This window comes from Hemibagrus wyckioides, linkage group LG17 (genome assembly GCF_019097595.1).
Source record: "Hemibagrus wyckioides isolate EC202008001 linkage group LG17, SWU_Hwy_1.0, whole genome shotgun sequence".
NCBI lineage: Eukaryota > Metazoa > Chordata > Actinopteri > Siluriformes > Bagridae > Hemibagrus > Hemibagrus wyckioides.
In genome coordinates, this window is record NC_080726.1 from 140,825 (window position 1) to 150,000 (window position 9,176).

Sequence of the window (9,176 nt, forward strand, 5' to 3'; positions counted from 1 at the left end):
CCTGAGATTCCTCACACCCTGCTCCCACAAGTCACGCGTTTTCTCGCGATATTATACCAAGTACAGGAAGTGGAGCGGTGCTTGTTTACTGTCGTGTTTGTTTTGGAGTTAAAGATGGAGTGTTTCTGGATCTTTCTGACTCTCTGCTCCTCACTGATCCTCTCCTGCTCCGCCTCGGCGTTCGATGGAGTTTTAGGCAGCACCGCTTCCTGTCACAAAACTTGCAGAATGACCTACAGCCTGCACACTTACCCGCGGGTGAGGAGCCTTACTGCGCGCTATCATGAAGCTAACAGGGGGTTAGCATAGCTGTATTCATGTACAGCGAATTAAAAACTTCTCTGCAGCGTGATTATTATTATTATTATTATTATTATTATTATTATTATTATTATTATTATGACGATGCGTTAATATAACACTGATGAACATTTATAACACTTGATATAACACTGACGAAGTTTGGTGTTTTAGCCTAATGAGCCTGGGTGGGGTTTACTGCTGAACTTATAGCTTTGAGCTGCTTGATTTTGATGTGTGTGTATTGAGGAGTATGTATGCTGTGTGTTAATGTGTATGGTGTGTTGGTATGTGTGTGTGTGTGTGTGTGTGTGTATGGTTTGTGTGTGTTAATGTGTGTGTGTATGTGTGTGTATTGATGTGTGTGTTAATATGTGTGTGTGTAGGAAGTGGAGCTGTTTGCGTGTCAGAGAGGATGCAGACTCTTCTCCATCTGCCAGTTTGTGGGTGAGAGTGAGAACCTGAACCAGACTAAAGCCGAGTGTGACTCAGGTACAGATGGTGATCAGTGATGGTGTTAGAGACTTGATGTCCACACGTGTCCAGTCGGGATTACAGACAGGGTTTTTCTCTTTTTCTCTGCAGCTTGTCATGAAGCGTATGATGAAGCAGATGAAGCGTTCTCCTGCAGCCTGGGCTGTGAGAGCCAGCTGCCCTTCGCCCAGCAGAGACAGGAGCAGGTACAGAGGAGGACAAACACCACAAACACAGAGAAAATAAACAGTTTAATAAACGGAGTACGATTTATCTGTATATTTAAATTAAACACAGCAAATAACTATAATAATGATTATAAATGATTACTTACATCACACTTCACACCTGGATGAGCTTCTCCTCACTTTCTCACATGGTTTTTGACTTTTTGGAGCTTTTTCTTTCAAGCTGCTGGCCATGATGCCCCGAATCCACCTGCTTTACCCCCTGACACTGGTGAGGGGATTCTGGGAGGACATGATGAACCAAGCCCATGAATTCATTACTTCATCATGGACCTTCTACCTGCAGGCAGATGACGGGAAAGTTGTTGTTTTCCAGGTAAATAGTCCTTCCAGCAGAAATCAGTAATTATTAGTCATTACACACACACACACACACACACACACAAAGATAATGCATTTTTTTTATTTAAAGGTGCCTTTCAAAACACTCAAGATCGCCAAGAACAGTTAAGATATAGGCATAAAAATATATTATGGAAGACCAGTGAGAAGGACATTACAGTAATCAATTTGTGAAGTGACCAGTGTATGAATAAGAACTGCTGTGTTATTAGTTGTGAGAAAGGGGTTAGGGGACGGTTAATATCACGCAGTTGGAAGTATGTAGTATGTGAAATGTTATTAATATGGGCTTCAAAAGACTGTCTAAGATGACACCCAGACTTTATGCACAGGAAGTGTTCAGGAGAACAGACTTTACAGAGACACTCATCTAAATCAACTCAAATATACATCTGTACTCTGCTGCATTATACAGCTTTATAACTTTTTGTGAAGTAAAACATTAAAACCCCATGAAGGAGCTGGTGGTAGAAACACGGTTGTAGCATGCACACAGGCTCCATGGTCTCAGTGTGTTTCAGGGGTGTGTGTGGTGTTGCTTTAATAATGGAATAAAGTCCAGACAGAATTTCTGACCTTACCCTAGGATTCACCTCATGAGCAGCTGAATAGCTGAAGATACACACGCTCCTGAACTTATAGACACCTTATAGAAATGTAAGCTTCTGCAGCATTCATGCAACAGTGAATCATCTCTCTCCACCTATCCCTATCTTCTGCATCCTCAACACTTACGCCCACTAGCTTCATATCCTCATTTATTCCATCCATATTCCTCCTCTTTGTCCTTCCTCTGTTGGATGTCCAAACCATCTTAATCTGTCCTCCCTAACTTTGTCCCCCAAACGTTCAACATGAGCCGTCCCTCTGATGTACTCGTTCCTAATCCTGTCCAGCCGTGTCTCTCCCAAAGAGAACCTCAACATCTTCAGCTCTGCTACCTCCAGCTCTGACTCCTGTCTCTGTCTCAGTGATACTGTCTCTAAACCATACAGCATGGCCGGTCTCACCACTGTCCTGTATCACCTTCCCCCAGACACCTTTCTCCACCCATTCCAACCTGCCTGCACTCGCTTCTTTACCTCTTTCCCACACTTTCCATTACTCTGGACTGTTGACCCCAAGTACTTAAACTCCTGTCCCTTCTTCACCTCTTCACCCTGTAATCTTACTGTTCCACTTCCCTCCCTGTCATTCACACACATGTACTCAGTCTTACTACCACTGACTTCCATTCCTCTTCTCTCCAGCACAAACCTCCACCTCTCCAGGTTTTCCTCCACCTGCTCCCTGCTCTCACTACAGATCACGATGTCATCTGCAAACATCATTGTCCAAGGAGACTCCTGTCTGACCTCCTCTGACAACTGGTCCATCACCATAGCAAACAGGAAGGGGCTCAGAGCCGATCCCTGATGCAGTCCCACCTCCACTCTGAACTCCTCTGTCTGACCTACACCACACCTCACCACTGTCCTGCTCCTCTCATACATGTCCTGCACCACTCTGACATACTTCTCTGCTACTCCTGACTTCCTCATACAGTACCACAGCTCTTCTCTTGGCACCCTGTCATACGCTTTCTCCAAGTCTACAAACACACAGTGCAGCTCTCTCTGACCATCCCTATACTTCTCCATCAACATTCTCACAGCAAAAATTGCATCTGTTGTGCTCTTTCTGGGCATGAAGCCATACTGCAGCTCACAAATTTCCACTACCTTCCTTAACCTAGCTTCCACTACTCTTTCCCAGAGCTTCATTGTGTGGCTCATCAACTTTATCCCCCTATAGTTGCTGCAACTCTGCACATCACCCTTATTCTTAAAGATCAGCACTAATACACTTCTTCTCCATTCCTCAGGCATCTTCTCACTCTCTAAAACCCTGTTAAACAGACTAGTTAAAAATTCCACTGCTGCCTCTCCTAGACACTTCCAGACCTCCACCGGGATGTCGTCAGGACCAACTGCCTTTCCACTTTTCCTCCTCTTCAAAGCCTTCCTGACTTCATCCTTTCTAATCTTATCTACTTCCTGTTCCACAGAGTTCACCCCTTCTACTCTTTTTTTCCTCTCATTTTCCTCATTCATCAGCTCTTCAAAGTTCTCCTTCCATCTCCTCTGTACACTCTCCTCACTTGTGAGCACCTTTCCATCTCTATCCTTAATAACTCTAACTTGCTGCACATCCTTCCCATCTCGATCCCTCTGCCTATCTAACCTGTACAAGTCCTTCTCTCCATCTCTAGTGTCTAACCTAGTGTACAACTCATCATACACCTTCTGCTTGGCCTTAGACCCCTCCCTCTTCACTCTGTGCTGTAACTCCTTGTATTCCTGTCTATTCTCTTCAGTCCTGTCCATGTCCCACTTCTTCTTGGCTAACCTCTTCCTCTGAATACTATCCTGAACTTCCTCATTCCACCACCCAGTCTCCTCATCTTCTTTCCTCCTTCCAGATGACACACCCAGCACCTTCCTTCCTGTCTCCCTGATCACTTCTGCTGTAGTTTCCCAGTCATCTGGCAGCACTACCTGCCCACCCAGAGCCTGCCTCAACTTCTGTCTAAATTCCTCACAACATTCCTCCTTTTTCAGCTTCCACCACTTGGTTTTCTTCTCCATCTGTATCTTTGACCTCTTCTTACAGACCATCAGATTCATCCTACACACCACCATCCTATGCTGTCTGGCTACACTCTCTCCCACTACCACTTTACAGTCACTAATCTCTTTCAGATTGCCTTTCAACTTCAGACTCATCACCCTGTCTGACACTCTCATCACCTCCAGAACATTCCTCACAAACTCCTCCTTCAGGACCACACCTACCCCATTTCTCTTACTATCCACCCCATAATAAAACAGCTTGAATCCTGCTCCTATACTACGAGCCTTGCTCCCCTTCCCCCTGGTCTCCTGTACACACAGTATATCCACCTTCCTTCTCTCCATCATATCAGCCAGCTCTCTACCTTTCTCTGTCATAGTACCAACATTCAGAGTTCCTATTCTCAGTCCTACACTCTTACCTTTCCTCTTCTCTCTCTGTCTGCACACTCTCCTCCCTCCTCTACTTCTTCCACCAACAGTAGCCCAATTTCCACCAGCGCCCTGTAGGTCAACGGCGCCGATGGCGGTCGTTGTTAACCCGGGCTTCGACCGATCCGGTATAAAATTCAGAGTACTGACGATTCGCGTGGTTAAATTTGCTGATGTTTTACACCGGATGCCCTTCCTGACACAACCCTCTCTATTTATCCAGGCTTGGGACGGGTACAGAGGTCACTGGACTGTGACCCCATGGCTAGATTGCATAAGAGCAGAGAACATCAGAGAGTCTTAAAGTCACTTAATGTTCAGATTGTTAGACTATAATAAATCTAGATTGAACTTTGTGCCATTGTTAGTGTGTTAAATTCCTTACAGTGTTTTTGTTTAATAGCTCTCAAAGCCCAGTGTTTCTACACAATACTCATTAAAGTGAAACTTGTTGCTTTATTTAAAGGAATATGATTGTGGTTCTCTTTAGTGTTTAAATATATTAATGTTTTTTTTACAGACAGGACCACAGGTTCAGTTTGTGTCTCAGCTTGACCTGCAGAGGGAGGAGCTGAAGGAGGAGCCTCAGGGTTCAGGTACAAATACATCCTCATTAACAGCTGAACTTAACTCCTGCACCCCCCCCCACCCCCCCACCCCGATTCACCTGCAAGTAAATTCATTTCCATCAGAATTTTTAAACATTTCTTGCATGCCTGGGATTATGTATCATGAGATTATATGTGTTTGTATAATGAGGTCCTGAGTTTTCAGTAATATTAAAATAATTATTTAAAAGAAAGTAACCAGATTGAAGCTGCATGTCATGTTCCTCTGTTATAGACATTGATCTGAATGAGCCGCTTTACAGTGAATACAGTAGGAGCTCCTTCCAGGACAGACTGGGTGTCATGTCTCATGATCAGAGCAGCTCACAGGATGACTACAACTTCTTTGGATGTCTCTCCAGGTGAGTGTTTGAGATCAGGACATGTCTATAGGACACAGATTTTTATAAATATGGACATAAATATACAGAACAAACACACGCAGTGAAAATGACTTTCAGCATCAGACTCATTTAGGGGACATGACCCCCAGTCTGAAGGCGGAGCTTTATTATTATTTATGTACAGAGAGAGACCAAATTTCTTTAAACGCATCTGTAATTATTTACACATGCACATTTACATCACATTAAACACATTAGATCACACTGTTTCTTAAATCCTTACTTTGGATTTTGGAATATTAAAACACAACAAACTGTCCTGCACTGTGTATTCTGACCCCTTTCTATCAGAACCAGCATTAACTTCTTCAGCAGTTTGAGCAACAGTAGCTCGTCTGTTGGATCGGATCACACGGTCCAGCCTTCTCTCCCCACGTACATCAATGAGCCTTGACCGCCCATGACCCTGTCACCGGTTCACCACTGTTCCTTCCTGATAGATACTGACCACTGCAGACCGGGAACACCCCACAAGAGCTGCAGTTTTGGAGATGCTCTGATCCAGTGGTCTAGCCATCACAATTTGGCCCTTTTGGTCAAACTCAAAGCTCAAATCCTTACTCTTGTCCATTTTTCCTGCTTCAACATCAACTTTGAGGACAAAATGTTGACTTGCTGCCTGTTGTATTTTCTTCCACTTAACAACTATATACAACAGAATGAGGGGAGCTCTTACAACATGTGGTAATTCGTACGAAATTGCCTACAATGCAGTTGTTACAGTTCAGGAAAAACCTGGGCGTATTGGTTTAATGTAGTCCATCCATTTACTCCAAATCTGACAAAAATCTTCCGTTTGAGTTCTCAATAAGAACGATAATTTTTCCATTGCATATATATTATGCACTGTATCAATCTATTCCTCAATTGTGGATGACTCTGGTTTTAACCACTTTCTAGTAATTGCTTTTTTACTAGCTGCAAGAAGAATTAACATCAGTTTTCTATCCTTATTGTTTCCCCCTTCTAGAATGATGTTACCAAAATATAAAGATTCGCAAGTAAAACTGATCTCCATTTCAAAAACAGCTTCCAGATTCCTTTTGATTTCTTGCCAATAAGGGATAAGTTTTCGACAAGCCCAAAATATATGATAATGGTTAGCTTGGTTTTCCCCACACAATTTCCAGCAGTCAGTATTATTTCCTCTGTGTATCTTCTGTATAGGAGTACTAAAGAACCGAATGACACTCTTCCAACCGAATTCTCTCCATGTTGCCGAACTTTCACTTCACTCTATTCAAACTAGGCTTGTCCAACTAGATGTACAAGGACTTTATGTCTCTCTCCCTTTTTCAATCTTAAATACCTTCGCCGTGTGTCGACCACATCAAAACGATGCAGCATTCATGAGTGATCACGTCAGTGCATAACTTATGAAGGTGGCGAGCACCCGTCTTTTCTTCGAAAAGTTTGCAACTTCTCTTTGAATGATGGTGGTCCTCTCTGTTGTTTGCCTATGCTCCTGGTGTTCCTCTGCCATGACATTCTCTGAATCCGCTCCATAAGGGTGTTTGGGTGACTGATCGGCTGCACTGGGAGTCCTCTCTTTGACATATCCTGCGTTGCCTCCTCGACTGTGTTATATATCTTCACTCCGTCCTCCTACAGCACTTTCACTCCGTCCTCCTACAGCACTTTCACTCCGTCCTCCTACAGCACTTTCACTCCGTCCTCCTACAGCACTTTCACTCCGTCCTCCTACAGCACTTTCACTCCGTCCTCCTACAGCACTTTCACTCCGTCCTCCTACAGCACTTTCACTCCGTCCTCCTACAGCACTTTCACTCCGTCCTCCTACAGCACTTTCACTCCGTCCTCCTACAGCACTTTCAAGCGAGCCGGATACAATGTTCTAAATTTCACTTCTTTGTCTTTCGGCACCTTACATATCTCTTTGTATTCTCTTCTCATCTGCAGCACCTCGGGGACATAATCGTTATCGAAGCTGATCATCTGCCATGCCTGTCGAAGTATCAGTTCTTTGGTTGTAAAACTTTGAAAGTTGACCACTATCGATCGTGGCTGAGCGTCTGCCGGTGGTGGTTTGCCAAACGCTCTGTGTGCGCGTTCAATTTAAAGGGATGTGCCCTCGGGTAGAGTTAGATTTTCCTTCAGGAATTTTTCTAGAAAAAGGACCATTGTCTGGGAGTCTTTTTCGGCACCTTCGGGTACTCCATACATTCTGACATTATTCCGCCTGGAACGGCCCTCCACCTCCACGAGTTTCTCTTCAATTCTGGTGTGTGACTTTAACATGCCCGCGAGTACCTCTCCGACATTTTGAATCCTCTCTTCTGCCGTCGCAATTCTACCTTCTGCCTCCTCCAGTCTAGCTTTAGTGTTAGAAATTTCTGCTTTAATGTCCTCAAGTTGGGTTTTGTTATCTCAAAGAAAGTCCCTTAATTCTCTAAGAATTAGGCTCAAATCAGTAGTCTCTCCCGAGGGGTTCGCTGAGTCTCCCTCCTGGTCACTTGTTTGTGAGCCGGGGAGAGAGCGCGCCGTTTCATCGTCGTGTATTTCTGCAGGTTGCGTGACTTTCTTAGTTTTGCACCTAGTTTCCATGTTACTCCCCTTTTATTTTTATGGTATATCTTGCTTAGAACTCTAGTTAAATGTTTTTAGGGAGTTTTCAAAACCTCACTAATCGGGAGCGCTAGCTCTATGCTGCCATCTTGTCGATGTCCGACCCGGAAGTCTCAAGAGATACTCAGTCTTATTCACTTCACTGGTCAGTGTTATGGCTGACTGGTGTAACTGCCTTGAACAGAATTCAGGTCCAGCAGGACTTTCAGGTTATTAGGAACTTTAAACATGAAGGAGCAGCTTTTACTTTTTTTTATGCACTTTTTGCTTTTATTTAATTTTATTAAATTAAACGGGACACTCAGCTGATGGCACCACCCTCTGGAGAGCTCGTCTGCCCTGATTGGTGCTGTTCCCAAACTCAGGCTGTGTTGTTTCCCATCAGGAAGCTCTCAGTGGTGCAGGTGTAAAAGTTCCTTAACACCTGAGAGGGCAGTTTAAAGTCCTTTAAGCATCTGAGATGGTGGAGATGCTACCAGGCCTTCTTAACCACGGTGCTGATGTTACAGGACCATGAGAGGTCCTGCATGATGTGAACACCTAGATACTGGAAAATGTCCACTCTCTCCACTGGAATCCTGTTGAGGATGAGTGGCTGGTAGTTCCTCTCCTCTCAAGGTACAGTGATCACGGTGTTGTTTACCATCAGACACTCTACCACCACCCCCTGACCTCTTCGACTCTGTTGTTCTGTCCATGTGGTAAAGCGAGAAGTACTCAGCCAGTTGGATGGCATGGTCCGGTACCACTGGGTACAGCCCTGTCTCAGTGAAGCAGAGGTTGCAGTCCTGAATGTCCTGCTGGAACTTTTCACCAGAGACTGGACGTTGGCTAACAGGATGCTGGGCAGGGGAAACTTGTGGCTTCTTGGGGGGGTTGTGGGTTATCACAGGGTCTTATCAAAGATGTCCTGTTTCATTCTGTAACGGAGGTAACATTCTGTATGCCTGCAAAAATTTATAAAAGGAAAAGAACTAGAAATTCTACTTGATGAAGATCAGTGCTGAACTTTATTGAACTTGTTTATTGATTGATTCTGAAGTGAATTTTATTTTATACATTGCAATGAATAAATTGTCATTGCAATCTAAACGTGTGTGTGTGTGTGTGTGTGTGTGCGTGTGTGTGTGTGTATGTGTGCACGTGTGTGTGTGCACGTGTGTGTGTGTG

The 9,176-nt window shown here is 44.2% G+C and overlaps 1 protein-coding gene across 1 annotated transcript in view; it reads left to right on the top strand.

Moving 5' to 3' along the window:
* The first annotated feature begins 43 nt into the window (after positions 1-43).
* The window catches only part of tmem59 (transmembrane protein 59), a 13,710-nt gene continuing 4,577 nt past the window's right edge, over positions 44-9,176 (top strand). The window contains exons 1-6 of the mRNA XM_058414452.1: positions 44-258; positions 687-792; positions 886-980; positions 1,186-1,338; positions 4,929-5,004; positions 5,252-5,378. Coding sequence (XP_058270435.1) covers positions 115-258; positions 687-792; positions 886-980; positions 1,186-1,338; positions 4,929-5,004; positions 5,252-5,378 — 701 coding nt within the window. The 5' untranslated portion in view covers positions 44-114. The remainder of the gene's footprint in view (positions 259-686; positions 793-885; positions 981-1,185; positions 1,339-4,928; positions 5,005-5,251; positions 5,379-9,176) is intronic.